Source organism: Megalobrama amblycephala, linkage group LG24, assembly GCF_018812025.1.
Source record: "Megalobrama amblycephala isolate DHTTF-2021 linkage group LG24, ASM1881202v1, whole genome shotgun sequence".
In the NCBI taxonomy this organism is placed as follows: domain Eukaryota; kingdom Metazoa; phylum Chordata; class Actinopteri; order Cypriniformes; family Xenocyprididae; genus Megalobrama; species Megalobrama amblycephala.
In genome coordinates, this window is record NC_063067.1 from 7,462,514 (window position 1) to 7,477,497 (window position 14,984).

At 36.8% G+C, this 14,984-nt stretch overlaps 1 protein-coding gene across 1 annotated transcript in view; it reads left to right on the forward strand.

Moving 5' to 3' along the window:
* plxna1a (plexin A1a) overlaps positions 1-14,984 on the forward strand; it is a 260,833-nt gene that overhangs the window by 128,321 nt on the left and 117,528 nt on the right. The window contains 4 exon segments of the mRNA XM_048179014.1: positions 8,034-8,134; positions 11,947-12,070; positions 12,894-13,047; positions 13,129-13,228. Coding sequence (XP_048034971.1) covers positions 8,034-8,134; positions 11,947-12,070; positions 12,894-13,047; positions 13,129-13,228 — 479 coding nt within the window.

A 14,984-nucleotide genomic window follows, 5' to 3' on the forward strand; every position in this document is an offset into this window, starting at 1 on the left:
AATGGTATTAAAATTATGTGTAGAAGTCATTGCTTTTATGAGAAAGAATGTCCGGAAAAATGAATTTCATTGATGTCATTCGGAGTAACCAATATAAAGGGACTATTTTGGATCGAGTCATACGGTCAATATCATGTGACAGGATGTGACGTCATTCAGACACCTGCAAAGGACCACATGGTCATAAAGCAAAGTAACTAACTCTCTCTTAACTATATGAAAAATTAATGTTTTCACTTGCTCATACCAAAACATCAGGTCATTCAACCGCTATAAAACATGGAAAATGTTGTAATATTTTAAAAACTTATACTAAATAGAAAATGTTTGATTGTCCTAGATATCAGCCTTTTAGAATTGTTTGAAAATATGGTCATTCGGTATAACCAAAAGTGTCATTCGGTAAAACCGAAATTTTGATTAAACTGAATGACTTTTTGGTGACAAATTTTGTCCATCTTGTAAAAAAAATGACAAAAGCAGTGTTAATTGATTATAAAAATCACAATCTCATTAACACTTAATAAAACTTCAAAATGATTTATATCTCCATTGTTTTTTTTACACTTTTAAAAACCTTATTTGAAAATGACCCATATATACACACACATACACTATTATTATTATTATTATTATTATATATTTTTTAAGATTTTCCTATTGTGCCTAGAGAAGTGGTTGGGCCATTTGAATTTGAAGTATGTCCAAATTTTGACTGGTAGTGTAAACACAACCACAAAGGGAAAGACACTTACAGCAATTAAAACCAAATCACAGTTCACCTCACAGCTGGACGAAGCCATTTATAGCCTTCACACACTCATAATTTTCATTCTTTTGCTAGCTTTTCTTCTCTGCTAGCCTTTTTTTCCCTCATTCCATCATTTTGCAACACTTAATTTGCTCTTTTTTCCCTTCTCACTGTGATTTTACTGAGGAGATCGTCCAGACGTGACATAGTGACCAAGTGAGCCATTCCAGATGCCAGATGTTGCCATGGTGATATCCATAAACCATGCACGTTGCACACACACAAATCCTTGAATGTGTGCTGGTATTGATAAAGCAGGAGCTTTATTGAGCTCGTAGCTGGAGACTCTACTGACATGTAGCAGTGAGCGTTTGCGTTCAATAACACTCTGCACCGTGAAGGCCATTTCTTCTCGCATATTTGCCCTGTGAGAGACATGGATGGAATTTTGAGTTTGTATCAGCGTTTGACAGACATTTATTGGAGGTAAAATAAAGAGATTGGATAATTAAGTCACTGAAATTCCCAACTTTAATTAAGTTTTATTATTTGTTTATCATGTTAACAGGCGTTTGCTTTATGTAACCCAGGCAAAAGCTACCATTTAAAACTAATTATAGAGTAATTTAAGTATGTAACTAAAATTGATCTTAAACTAGGAGCTGTAGATTATATCTGTCAAAGTGGGTGACAAATATGATGGCAGGGCTTCAGCGGGGGCGGAGTCTGAATGTCAGCACACTGTGGTAATTAGACATACTGTTGATTATACTGTCAAGTTAGTGCCTTGGAAAGTATGTCTGATATAATAAAACAATTCTTTTCTGGGTCTTTTGCCACTTTATTGATGAAGACAGTAGAAAGAGAACAGGAAATCATCAGAGAGAGAGAGAGAGAGAGACCAAAAATGGAGAGATTTGAACCTCAATTTCTCTAGAGCATGTGGAGTCAACGTTAGTTCGTGTCTCTAAAAATTGTTAAAGTCATCTATATATTGTTTCATACCTCAAAATATAACAAACGTAAACTTAAACTTAAACTTGACATAAAACGTAAACTTAAAGGGGTAGTTCCCCTAAAAAAGAACATTTTGTCATCATTTACTCACCCTCAAGGGTGTTGATTTAATATTTTATATTCTCTTTCAGTTTTGTTTGATACTTGAAAAGGTATACAACCATTTAATATTTTTTTTTTTAAGAAATGAATACTTTTATAAAGCAAATATGTTGTGAAGTGACTAAAGATATGTGCTTTACCATGATTTTACCATAGTTAAGAACCTTTCATAACACCGTGCAGCCTCAAGTTGGCTAATATTCCTCCACACCCACCAATATGATTATAGACATCAGTATTCAATATATAATTAAATATTAAGTATATTTATCAGTCTAACTGTAGAATGTTTACAGTTGCCATTTTCAATTGATATGAGGTCACTGCGGTCACTGTTTTGGCTTTATAGATGAAATATCAGTTCAGATTTGCCGTTACAGGTGTGTCCCGTCAGTTGCATGACCGCAGATGTTGCGTCCTTGGATGCTGTTTATCATTGAAACGGTGTTGGGACTCTCAGGGTGACCTTATCACCCTGACTCAGATTAACCGTGGACATTTACCCCACAGGGCTTTCATCGGTTTGATGGCGATAAATAATTTATGTTTGGTGTGGGAGACATTCTTTAAGAGATGGAACCTATATTAGCAGAGCTTTACTTCTGCAGCTGGGCTTAATGGGGCTCTGGAGCAACAAGTACTGTCACCGTGTACCAAGAGACAACCTGCAAATGGTTTTGGCTCTCTCTTTCTCTTTCTTTTTTTCATTCATCCTCTCCCTCTAGGCTGTGTCTGGCTTCCTGGCCATGATCTATGGTTTCATCTGCCATTTTTTCTTTTGTGCGTGGCCAAATTGAAGATAGATGAACAGGGAGGGTTTAGAAGGGGGCGTTGAAAGAAAGAAAGAAAAGGCCTCCTAGTCTAGAAAGTTTGCTCTTTCTAAATTAGGCTGTGCCATTTTAGGGGGGAGGGGCAAAAGAATGACCTATTCATTTGGACTGTGTGTTCATGGAAAATGTGCACTTGCTCTCTGAGGTGTGTGTGTTTTGGGGATGAAAAAATAAGCCATCGATCATCACAGCCACCTTTAGAGCATGACCAATTTTTGGCCCAAATTGCACAGATGGCGCAATTACATGCGCTGGGTTCGTCCAAACCTCACCAAGAATAAAGAAAACACACCATCCTCAATTACATCTGCTCAGACCTTCTCTGATATTCGGTGTTCAAATCCTGACAGGGCTCAGGAACGAAACGTTATGAACTGCAAATGTGTCAGTGATCACACTTGAAGGCATATTTATATTTTATTTTTTGTTACACCTTTTATTTGATATATTTTTATTTTATAAAAATGTATCTTTTTATTTTCTATACTATTTCATATTATGTTTTTATATTATAATATATTCAATTAAAATGTTATTTTTTTTTTTTTTATATTTTATATTTAGTTTTTATTTTATTTTCTTGTATTTTTATATTATTTTATATTTATTTTATTTGATCATGTTTTTTTTTTATTTATATATATATATATATATATATATATATATATATATATATATATATATATATATATATATATATATATATAATTTTAATTTTAATTTTACATTTATTTTTACTTTTTTATTGAGAAACAAACTGTCAGCTGTCTCTTTTTATTTATTATTCTGTTGTTTTTGTTTTGTTGCACTCTTATGGGGGGTCCAGGCTAATTTCAGAACCACTGAGTTGGAACACAACTGAATGTTACTACGCTCTCTGATTGAGATACTTTCCCATTGTGACCCAAATGCCTTGTGCCTCGTTTTGCAGATGTTATTTATATTTAATACACCCCTTGCTTCTCCTCCTCCTCTTCTTGTAGAGAGATGAATGGTTTCTCTTTCAGCCGTTTAAATAGAGAGGGATGAGAGCTCTCTCTCTCTCTCTCTCATTTGAATGGCTGCTCTATAATAGTCTCCAGCCCTGATGTTTAAACAAAGAGCAGAGGTAGGACACAATACTCAACTCTCCGATTGGAAAATTGGCTTAATTGAAATGTTCCAGATGCCGAACACTCCCAACCAAAAAGAACTGCAATCTCTCATTCTTTTATGGCAGACCCCAAAAACCAGAACCACACTTTTTATTTGATATGTCAAAGTGTTGATTCAGTACTGTATTGTCACCCTTTTTCTTTGTCGTTTTTTTTAAACCTTTGTATTAGGCCTGCAACCTCAAAGATCACGACTAAACCCAGTATCTTTTGCATATATAATGGCAGGAAATCCAAACATTCGCCTATCATTCATCTTTCATCTACCTCAAATATGGCTTATCACTTGAAACATGTAAGCAGCAACTTTACAAGTCTCTCTAACGTTAACCTAGATAACTGTGCGCTATTATTTAGCTCAGTTTAGCGCTGGTGATCACATGCATTTAAAGGGATAGTTCACCCAAAAATGAAAATTTGATGTTTATCTGCTTACCCCCATGCAGCGCATCCAAGATGTAGGTGACTTTGTTTCTTCAGTAGAACACAAATGATGATTTTTAACTCCAACCGTTGCCGTCTGTCAGTCAAATAATGGGAGTGAATGGGAACTCGAACAATAAGAGTCTAAGACACTTGCATAGACAAATCCAAATTAAACCCTGCGGCTCGTGACGACACATTGATGTCCTAAGACACGAACCGATCGGTTTGTGCGAGAAACCGAACAGTAATTTTTACCTCTAATACACCATTATGTCCAACTGCGTTCAGCACTCGCTTAGTGAGGTCTGATTGCGCTCTGACAACGGCAGTAATGTCTCGTGCATATGAGTGCTAGACATCACTTCCGCTGTCAGAGCGCGATCAGACCTCACTAAGCGAGTGCTGAACGCAGTTGGACATTGTGGTGTATTAGAGGTAAAAAAAAAAATGATATAAATACTGTTCGGTTTCTCGCACAAACCTATCGGTTCGTGTCTTAGGACATCAATGTGTCGTCACGAGCCGCAGGGTTTAATTTGGATTCGTCTATGCATGTTTCTTATTGTTCGAGTTCCCATTCACTCCCATTATTTGATTGACAGACGGCAACGGTTGGAGTTAAAAATCATCATTTGTGTTCTACTGAAGAAACGAAGTCACCTACATCTTGGATGTGCTGGGGGTAAGCAGATAAACATCAAATTTTCATTTTTGGGTGAACTATACCTTTAACTTATACTCCGTAATTTTTGGGCATACAGATAAGAATAATCCAACATTTGAAACTGTAAATGGTTTGCTTTTATTTCTGTAAACTCACAATAACAAAACGTTGTGCTATTGTAAAATAATGAAAACTAACAGGATCGCTTTCTGCCATCTCGGTCTCAAGAGAACTTGGGCACGTCATAAAAATGAACCGAAACTCAGCATATACTTGTCTCACAGACATGAGAGATATATCTGTGGAATGCTTGAAATGACTGCTTTCTAGGGGTGTGACGAGATCTCGTGGCACGAGATCTCGCGAGACTAAACTGTGACGAGATTTCTCGTCGAGGCGAAAAGTAGTCTCGTGATGTTGCCATGACAGAGTGTTAGGATGATTAGGAAAGAATATGCCACCGCTACGTTTACATTTTGCCTCCACTGTCGTTTTGCTTTGTATTTAAATAAAAAAAAAACATTTAATTCAGTTGGATAACGGTCGCCGCCGCTCCATATTTACAGAGTACGCGCGACCGTTTAAAAGTGAAAGTAAACGCGCGCGCGCATTCAAACGTGATTTCAATACCCCGCATTTTGAAAGCGGCTCACTGATGAATACAGATAAGTTATCTCTCAATATGAAAGCTATTTTAGGCTGGGCAGTGTAGTTGTAACCATCTCTCAGCTCTGTATCAAAGAAAAATTTGGTCTTATTTGATCTTTGAATATTGAGAGAGTGCGATTATGGTTGCACTTATTGTAAAGTGTTACCATAAAAATGAATAACAGTTTTCTCTTCTTATTATTTACTAGTACAAACAATAAGGTTTCATTTGTTAACATTAGTTAATGCACTGTGAACTATCATGAACTAACAATGAATGACTATTTTTATCAACTAACAAAGATTAATAAATACTGTAGCAAATATATTGCTTGTTGTTAGTTGATGTTGGTTAATACATTAATGTTAATAAATGAGACCTTATTGTAAAGTGTTACCATTTTTATTTATACTGTTTTTATTTCTGTGATCAGATTGTGGAGAGGAGTTCAGTTAGGAGGTCAAAAGCTGTAGAAGCTCATAATTAATGTACAGTAAGGTCTGAAGAGACTGAAATCATACAGAAGAGAAGTCAGTCAGTTGAGTTAGTGGCAAAACCTTTTACATTACTTCAGTATTGTTGTCTTTTACTGCATATGATAATTCAGTCTCAGAAAGTAGAACTGAAATGACATTCATTACAAAATGATTAGTTAAAACATTTCAAATACACCTGCAGAATATTTTTTCTAGTCATGTATTTCGCCATCTTGTCTCGTCTCGTGAACTCAATCTCGAGTCTCGTCTCGTCTCGTGAGATACTGGTCTCGTCACACCCCTACTGCTTTCAAATTAACTGATTCAAATCTAAAACAAATATTTTTAGATTATGTAATCCATATGAAACCTGCATATAGGCACGTCCAGTACTGCAGAGATGATGAGTTAGCATCGTCGACTTCATCTCTGCAGCCAAAAACAGACAAAACACTAGTTTATCAAGAAGTTATTAAAATGTTCAGACAGTCTCCTTCTGTTTTTTTATTTTTTTTTTTTCACGCCACATTCATAATCATTATGTTTACTGGTGCGCTGCAGCAAGCTTTATGCATCTGTTTGATCGCTGGTGAGGCTGTGTTATATGTGATGTGTTATATATCGGTGATTAAAGTTCATTATAAACCCTTTTCACATTTCCGGAAGTCGTCATAGTTGGATAAAATTCTATAGCAGTGAATGAGAGAATACATTAAATATATATATATATAATAAATCAATAAATATATATATATATATATATATATATATATATATATATATATATATATATATATATATTTTAGTGAAATTGTGAAAATAGTGTTTTCACAACTTTCATAGATAGGAACAAAATAGATTGATAACAGCAGTCAGAAGAGAGAAAGATGTCATTTTTACTGTCACTCCCATAGCTGCTGTTTAGAAACACCCTCACATCAGCATTAACTAGGTTTTTGTAATTTGATGCAAAGGTAATATAATACTAAGTATATTGTTATAAATGTACATTCATTTAAAAAAAAAAATTAAATATAAAAAACTTTTTAAAATATAAAAAACGCGTCATCACAGTCCGTGAAAAGGGTCTATTATGATTTATATGGTTTATTAACATAAATGCATGATTAGTGACTTTATTTGAGCTAGTTGCTCAATGTCTATGTAGGCAGCTGTCTAGATTTGGAATGGAGCCATTGGGTCTCCTTGGTGCCGATCGATCGCCAGTCAGACATTATGATGGCTGAATGAAACTATATGAAAATAGACGTGTAGATATTTCTCAGCGTGTTTCAGTCAGCTGTTCTCTCTGTTGGACATTTGTAATATGCAAGGTGTCTGTGTGAATGAGTTAGTGTGTGTTTGTTGAACTGCTGACAGTGATGGTGAATGTGACGACCTCTGTTTTGGGCCGCAGTGCTCAGATTTCACATAGCACTCTGAAATCATCAAGCAGGTTGATCATTTGATATTTCCATCTGTCTGTCTTGCCATAGCAATGCCGTAATTGTGGGTTCGATCCTGCATGAACATGATAAAATGTATAGCCTACCTTGAATTAAAGTAAGGCACTTTGGATATATACATCTGCCAAAAGCAAACATAAAAACAGGAGTTTCCTTCAACCAAAACTAAACTGCATCTATAAATGGGCACTAAAATACGGACAAAAACTCAACTTTAATTGCTGTAGACGTTAATGCCATTTGCTTCCATTGCTCTTTTCTTTTTTTTTATACTGTTTTTTTAAAATGGGAGACTGACTTCCAGTCAGACTCTAGCGTTAGCATATTGCTAAGCTAACAGCTCATTACACAGCTACAGATACTGAGTGGAAAAGTGCATTTGTTTTTGTTTTTTTATTAGATGGAACTATTTTCTAACAGCATCTGGAAATAAAAATACATGTTGAAATAATGTGTGTGAGATTTAGAGAACTAATTACGAGGCTTGTGTGTCTGTAGGTGAGCCGGGTGCCGGTGGAGAGCTGTGAGCAGTACAGCAGCTGTAGCGAGTGTCTGGCTTCTGGTGATCCCCACTGCGGCTGGTGTGTCCTGCACAGTGTGTGAGTATCTGCACCTCCTGACCTCACAGCTGCTCGCACACACATACACACACGTTTACATGGCTGTATATGAATGGGGACATACTGTAGACTGTTTAGTTTTTAATATAAAGCTAATTGCTTTGTTGACACTAAGCAGGTTTATAGCGACAATTTGTCTGTTCACGCTGAAAATGCTTTGCTAAGAGACACAATAACAGCATATGTGATGTTTAATATATTAGTCAATGAGATTTTGGATCAATAAGGAAAAGAGAAAGCAATGTCCAAAAGCATATACTGTCAAATTATGTACTACGCTTGATGAAAAACTTGCTAGCATTTTTTTAGAGAAAAATACTTTATTAACTTTTATTTAGGAATAATTTTTCCAAATCAAGGCATCTCTGGAAGGTTTTTTTTTTTTTTTTAGGGACAAATTTTTCTAGTTGCGCAAATATTTTTTGTTTTGTTTAGTGTTTTTGTAATTTCATTTTGTGTTGTGTTGTTTGGTTTTGTTTTGTTTGTTTGGTTTGGTTGTATTATGTTTTGTTTGGATTTTGTTAGGGATGCACCAATGTATTGGATTTTTGCTCAATTTACAACCATCGGCATATCGGCTGTAGGAGGAAAAAGGCCGATATAACATTTATTTATTAACTGCGTGAAGGCGCTGAGCTTGATAATGACTGTTGCGTAATCCTAGCGCTGCTGTCGGCGCTTTAATGTTAATCAAATAACAAAAGATCACACACTATTCTTGACTAAATAACTTATGTAACTTTCATAAGTGTAGTGGACCTCATCCCAATGATGACCAAACCTTTACTGATGTTTTATTAAGTTTATTTGCATCCGTTTTCACTCCAAAAAAAAAAAAAAACACCACAAAACCTAAACAACACAGAGCACAAGAAGTGCGCATTAAAGGATTAGTCCACTTTTAAATATACTTTTCCTGATAAATTTACTCACCCCCATGTCATCCAAGATGTTCATGTCTTTCTTTCGTCAGTCAAAAAGAAATGAAGGTTTTTGAGGAAAACATTACAGGATTTTTCTCTTTACAGTGGATTTCAATGGCTACCAACAGATTGAAGGTCAAAATTACAGTTTCAGTGCAGCTTCAAGGGCTTTAAACGATACCAGATGAGTAATAAGTGTCTTATCTAGCGAATCGATCTGTCATTTTTGAAAAAAAAAAATACAACCGTTTATGCTTTATAACGCCTTGAACGTACTTTCCGCTTCCGCATTCTTCATAACGCTTACGCTGAATGTTCTCAGTGCCCAAGGAAGTCGACCGGAAGTTGAAGTCGGCCGCGTGCCGCCATCTTGTAGCAGAACTTCACTTGCGTTAGCATCCCCATTGACTCCCATTCATTTTGGCGTCACTTTGACAGCGAATAACTTTACATCTGAGGCGTTTAAAGACTCCATTTGTCCATTATTTATTTCTAAAGATACACGACAATGTATAAAGGGCTCCATTACCTTCTATGTTACATTATGGCCCCGTAGAAACAGTTTTTGTAAAAATAGGCTAACGATTGCGTCATAAACACTCGACTCTCTGTCGCACAGTAGAGAAATTACCGTATAGACAGGAGGAGAAGCTCGCAGGCAATAGTATGCGTTAACTTAATATGGCGTACTGGCATTACATTTTAAAATACTATACAAAATAATTAATCAGAATACTTACTCCTGCTCACTCACACCAAAGAACTCCCCGCTCAAGCTCGCCGTCTCTGCAAGATTAACGATGGCAGTTTGAACGCACAGCTACTAGAAGATTTACATCTGTCAGACAGGTTGCTGACGTCATCAAGCTTAGTTTGAGTCTGCGCGTCAGAAACGGAAGTGCTAAAAATCGCTAAAAATGGGCTTCACTTGTCTCAATTGAGTTCCAATGGGGTCGCTGTGTCCATTTCTTTTACTGTCTATGAATGTTCTACGCCTTCCCTATTCTACTTACGGAACAAACGCGGCGCCAGACGCGTCTAGTTGGACGCTTGAACGTTTTGAAGTCAGACGCGCGTAAAATTCGCTCAATTCGCGCGTCTAAACAAAGTGTGTTCAGACGCGAATTCGCGTCATGGGAGGGGCTTTCATCTCTTTCTGCACAGAACAGTTGGAAACCTGTAGCGGCAATTTAACTCGGTTATGCCGGCCGACTTTTGCTAGCTAGAAGGTGGGCTAGTATCAACGGCCAAAATCATACAAAAAGTTTTACAGCTAACCAGATTGTCCGATTTCTTCGCTTATTCTCTTCCAGGCAAGGTCCTTTTTATTCCGGTCTCGATAAAAAATATAATGAGACATCATAGAGCTCAGGGTGGCCACACACAGCGACTATTATCTTTGTTCTGGTCTCCACCGCTGATCACGTCATAAACACGTTACTACCAAAGGTTAACGCGCCGCGAATTTACGCCAAAGTTCAGATTTTTCAACTCGGGCGTTTTGGCCGTCAGACGCTCAATTCGCGCGTCAGCCGCATGAACGCTCAATTCGCGCCGCGCTATTCGCGCGTCAACAACCGATTCGCGCCGCGCTATGAAGAATGCGGAAGTACGTTCAAGGCGATATTTTGTTTATAAAGCATAAACGGTTGTATTTTTTTCGAAAATGACCGATCGATTCGCTAGATAAGACCCTTATTACTCATCTGGTATCGTTTAAAGCCATTGAAGCTGCACTGAAACTGTAATTTTGACCTTCAACCTGTTGGTAGCCATTGAAATCCACTGAAAGGAGAAAAATCCTGGAATGTTTTCTTCAAAAACCTTCATTTCTTTTTGACTGACGAAAGAAAGACATGAACATCTCGGATGACATGGGGGTGAGTAAATTTATCAGGAAAAGTGTATTTAAAAGTGGACTAATCCTTTAAACTCTCTCTCCGTTAGCATTATCATCCACATACAGCGAATTACACAAAACACTTATTACAACTAACAGTAGACAAACACATACAGATCTTATACCTTTTCGGGGGATGCTTCTGCAAAATAACTCTGAAGAACTGCATGCTCTCCATTACTTTTATAGCTCCGTAGACGAGAAAACCCGTCAAAATAAGAGTCCCAAGTTAGTAAAGGAGATCTCATACATATTTAAACTTACAAAAAATATTCAAATGTATACAAAACAAATTAGAAGTTTAATCACAATAAAGTCTGTTACAATAAAGAAGAATTAATATGTATATAATTTATACAGTGAAGAATATGCAGTTATTTTACATTTGTTTACTTTATTTCTTTACCTCAAAACTATTAAACCTACCTAAAAAGCAGTGTTTATTTCATATGTATCTTTGTTCTGTTGTCTTTATGTAGGCCTGCTGAATGTTAAATGGATCCAATCCACGTTCATTAAAAATTATTTGATGATGCAGTAATAAACCTGCTAGGATATTTTAATGCAGGTGTTTTTGAACTTTGCTTATTTAAAACATGATCAAAATGCTATCTATTTTGATGACAAAATGTCATTTTACAAATATCGGTATCAGCCAATAATTGTTTGTTAAAATCGGTATTGGTATCAGCTCCAAAAAATCACATCAGTGCATCCCTAGTTTTTGTTTTTATTTGGTTTGGTTTGGTTTTATTCAGCAATGCCTTTGGGAGTTTGTGGGGGTCCTGAGCTCCTCCAGAACCCCTCAGTTCGTACTCTACTAAGTTTTCTTTCATCATCACACAACACAGTGTTACCTTCCAAATCTAATCAGCTAATAAAGAATGTGCTTGAACTCCCTGGTTGATTTTTCTTAGAAATTGATAGTAATGATGTTGTCGCTCCTGCTGAGTAATATTTGTGTTTAGATGTTCACGTAAGGACCGCTGTGAGAGAGCTGATGAGCCCCAGCGCTTCGCCTCCAGACTGGAGCAGTGCGTCCGACTTACGGTGCAGCCCAGCAATATTTCAGTCACCATGTCTGAAGTTCAGGCAAGTGTGTGTTTGTTTGTGATCAGATTATGATTTGCATAATTGAAAAGGTTTGGGTTATGTGCATTCAGCTATGAACATAATATTAATCTTTTTTTTTTTTTTTTTTTTTTTATGTTCTTGTCCTTTCACAACGTAAAAAAGGACAGCAGACACTTTGCTCTTGCTATTTGCTTACCTAATTTAATCATATATATATATTTTGGTTAATAGGCTAAATCACCTATATCTACATTTTATATATATATATATATATATATATATATATATATATATATATATATATATATATATATATATATATATATATATATATATATATTGATATAGGTGATTTAGCCTATTAACCAAAATATATATAAAAACTATTTCTAAAATATTTTAAAATTATTTATCAGTATAAGTGATTTTGTGATATTGATTTTAGTGATATCAAATTTTCACTGAATTACACTTGAATTTCTCTTTCTCCCCTTTTCTTCTCTTCTAATCCCTATTAACAAGATTAGAAATGAAAGAAACAAAATGCAAAAAGTAACTTTTTGAATCATATGTCGATAAATGACAGAAATGTTTTAGTGATGTAAGCTTTCATGTAATACATAAGTGCTGATTTGCATTTTGCACAGTTAATTGTAATCAGATCTCTGTCCGACTGCATTGGAGATTTATTGAAATGGTGTAGATGCTATACGGCTAAAAATATCCAGATGAATGAAAATCCAGGTGTCTTTTGTGCAAATGTTCAGTGTTTGTCAAACCAATAAAGCGCATTAAAATTGAAATCTGTAATCTGTCTCCTGGTCTGTGTTTGGTCCTACAGCTAGTTCTTCAGGCTCAGAACGTCCCCAGTCTGGCTGCGGGTGTTAACTGCTCGTTTGAGGACTACACTGAGACAGAGGGACACATCATGGGGGGACGCATCTACTGTCTGTCCCCCTCCGCACGGGAGATCGCTCCCATCACACGCAACCAGGGTAAGGTGATGCGCACGCTCTTTTAAAAGCCTCCATCCGCTTGTTAGAAACCGCTGAAGCTCACCGTGTGTCTGCTGGCAGGTGACAAGCGGGTGGTGAAGCTCTATCTGAAATCCAAGGAGACGGGGAAGAAGTTTGCCAGCGTGGATTTTGTCTTCTACAACTGCAGTGTCCATCAGTCGTAAGTCTCACACGGGAAAGAGAGAAGGCAGCTTCCTGTCGTCTAACTCTCTCCCTCTTTTTCTCTGTCGTTCTTTTGTTCAAACTAAGACAAGTTTATTTTTATGGGACCATGCTGTGTGTGTGTGTGTGTGTGTGTGTGTTTACTGCTTCTGAGTGAGAGAGGGATGTTATTTTTGTGTGGTGTGAGCAGATTTTTGCTGAGATCAGGGATGAGATCAGACTTTTAATGTCATTTCATTAACGACTCATGAGCATCCCTGACTTGAGCCGTCCAGCTTTACTGCTCATGAGTTATATTCCCGCAGTTCTTACATCACTCTCTCTCTCTTGCTCCCATTACTTTGCTTAAATCCATCCTTTCTCTGTTCTCAGATCAATGACAAATAAAGATGTCTGCAGTGTTGAAAAGGAAAAAAAATAACATTTAAAGATAGTCTTAAATGCATGTGTCAAGTTTCTAGAAATGCAATCTATGTTTTTGTTTTGGTTTGGTTTTAATCAATTAATAATTACATATTAATTTGACGAGAGCACCGTGTCATTGTGCCTTTCCATAAACCATACTGATGGCATCAGCACCGCTTCATTCTCTTGACCCTATTTTCAGCCTCTCTCTCTGTCCCATGGCTCTTACTGTCTCCTCCTCCTCCTCACATTCCCATCCCTCTCCGGATAGACAACAGGTTGTGCTCCGGGTGGGAGCGACTCCAGATGTTTTGAGCTCCAGTGTCTCTTATCCTCTCCCACTCTCGTTCATTAAGTCAGGCTGTGTGCCCTTCGCTACCTCAGCGTGCATTGCATTAGCATGACACTGTCCCATTAGCAACACAGCCACTTCATCTAAAACTGGACGCGATGAAGTGCTCACCTGGTGCTCTTCGTGTGTGTGTAAGTGTGACTAAGGCACACTATTTGGCTCTAGTGATCACTAGATGTGTGTATTGTGTGTGTGTGTGTGTGGCAGAGGGGCTCCTGCTTGGCACGGCAAATTACCCTGCTAGCTATTTACATGCAGCGTAACAATATTAGAGTTTAGCATGAGACAGGGGGAGGGAACGGCTTAATCGAGCATGTGAGGGGCCCGATGCATTTTTAACAAGAGGAGCATGGAGTGAATAAGGAAGGAAAATCAGAAAAAAGACGGATAGATGGTGGCTTTTGTTGAAGCGATAAAGCACTCGCGAGTCTGAAAGGTTAGCAGTAGCTCGTGCATTTTAATATGAAAAGAGCCCATGCATGTGGCACAGGAGACACACACTTTTGAATAGACTGTCCCTTCTCTCTCTCTCTCTCTCTCTCTCTCTCTCTGTGTGTGTGTGTGTGTGTGTTAGAGCCTCAGGGTTGGCACCATGTAATTGTAATTTCATGTCTTGTGAGACTCATCATTATCATTGTTTGCTTAGCATTATACTTGCATATGTCGAATATATAATAACACTAACATTTTTTTTTTGGTTTAAATTTGAATACAAACAGCAATAATAAATGTGAAAAATTATGTATATATATACATACATCCAAAGTTTGTAAGGTAGTACAACTAGATCTCTTTTATTGAATACAAAAGGTATTAATTATATTTTGCTACATATAAAGGTATTTTAAAGATTTTGAAGTGTCAAAAGGTCATTCGGTTTAACCGTCCCAAGGCCAATACAGCCATTTCATTATGATTAAAATATCTTAAAATGTAATAATTGTATATATTTTTTATTCTGGCATGATTTTATAACATCATATATCAACATAGTGCA